Raw genomic sequence first — 1,201 nt, 5'->3', positions numbered from 1 at the left:
AGCCACTGAAGCATCCCCAATCATGAGGTTAAGATTGCGGCAACATGGAATCAAAGTTGTTGGAATTGATGAATGGAGAGATGAACGGTTTTGCTTTGAAATCATATCTTGCCTTAATTTGTTGGATCGTCACGCTGAACCTTTGACATTACTTCGACACATCCATACCAAAGCGGTCGCTTGCAATGCTTACGTACTGATTGCTGTTGTATTTCCGTGGTATCAGTTTGTCGAATACACAGATCAGGGCAAATCGAATGCTCCCAAGGAGTGGATTGATTTGAACGGTAATACATTTGAAGAGCAGTTGGAATGTTTTGTCAAGAAAGTATTGCAGCCCAGTGGTTTTAATGTTGTTCGTTTTACCCGTTTGCCTTATCTTTCTGAAGGTGACATGATGAAAAGTTTTTACGTATTGGACTGTGCATTATTGCTGCTCACTGCAGATAAATAAACAATGCATTGACTTTTTGATAATTTTTAATCAACAGATTGTAAATTAATAATAATAATAATAATAATAATAATAAAGAAAAATGAGTAATTCAACGCGATAACTGATTGAATGATGAGTTGGAAGAAATTTTCGGATACCAGTGAGTCTGCTCTAAAGCCGTATAGAGCTCTTCACTGGAGCGCATAAGATCTTTTGTATCTTTAGTGGAAGTTTCGTATTCAACAATTTGATCCACAAAAGGAGGACAACTAACATTCAAACCATGCCATGCCTGCATTGCTTGTCGAAAGTGATCATAATGATAAGTTTGGCTGACGCTTGGCTCAACAGTAGTAGTACATCGGTTTACCTGACGAGCTCGCGGTTTAACCGGTGCTATTCGTAGCATTATCTTTTTCCCACGAATAAGTTTTCTGTTCATTTCCACCAAAGCTTGTTGTTGTTCAGTTTCATTGCTAAAACGCACAAAGCCCATACATCGACTACGGCCATCCGGACCTCTGTACACCTTAGCACCACGGCATGAAATAAACCTAAATAAAATCAAACCCATACAAAAAATGTATATATATACATCACAACATTTCGTTTGAAATAGGAAAAAATGAAAAACAGTGTATGCAGAGAAATTAAATTTCACTTACTTTTTACCAAAAATTTGATAAAGTTCAGCGTCATTGATTTGAGAAGAGAGATTGTTGACGAAAAGACTGTACTCAACTAAATTGCTGTTTGAAATTGTTT

At 36.9% G+C, this 1,201-nt stretch overlaps 2 protein-coding genes across 2 annotated transcripts; one reads left to right on the top strand and one right to left on the bottom strand.

The window, feature by feature from the left end:
* Positions 1-22: 22 nt before the first annotated feature.
* Positions 23-454, top strand: Tsp_13759 (DREV methyltransferase superfamily protein). The gene has a single exon (XM_003367790.1). The coding sequence runs from the start codon at positions 23-25 to the stop codon at positions 452-454; it is 432 nt and encodes a 143-aa protein (XP_003367838.1).
* Positions 455-545: 91 nt separating this feature from the next.
* Positions 546-1,010, bottom strand: Tsp_13758 (tRNA selenocysteine-associated protein 1). The gene has a single exon (XM_003367789.1). The coding sequence runs from the start codon at positions 1,008-1,010 to the stop codon at positions 546-548; it is 465 nt and encodes a 154-aa protein (XP_003367837.1).
* Positions 1,011-1,201: the final 191 nt, after the last annotated feature.

Source organism: Trichinella spiralis, assembly GCF_000181795.1.
Source record: "Trichinella spiralis strain ISS 195 chromosome Unknown Scfld3666, whole genome shotgun sequence".
Lineage (NCBI taxonomy): Eukaryota > Metazoa > Nematoda > Enoplea > Trichinellida > Trichinellidae > Trichinella > Trichinella spiralis.
Note: the sequence above shows the minus strand (reverse complement) of the source record. Positions and strands in the feature narration are given on the sequence as shown.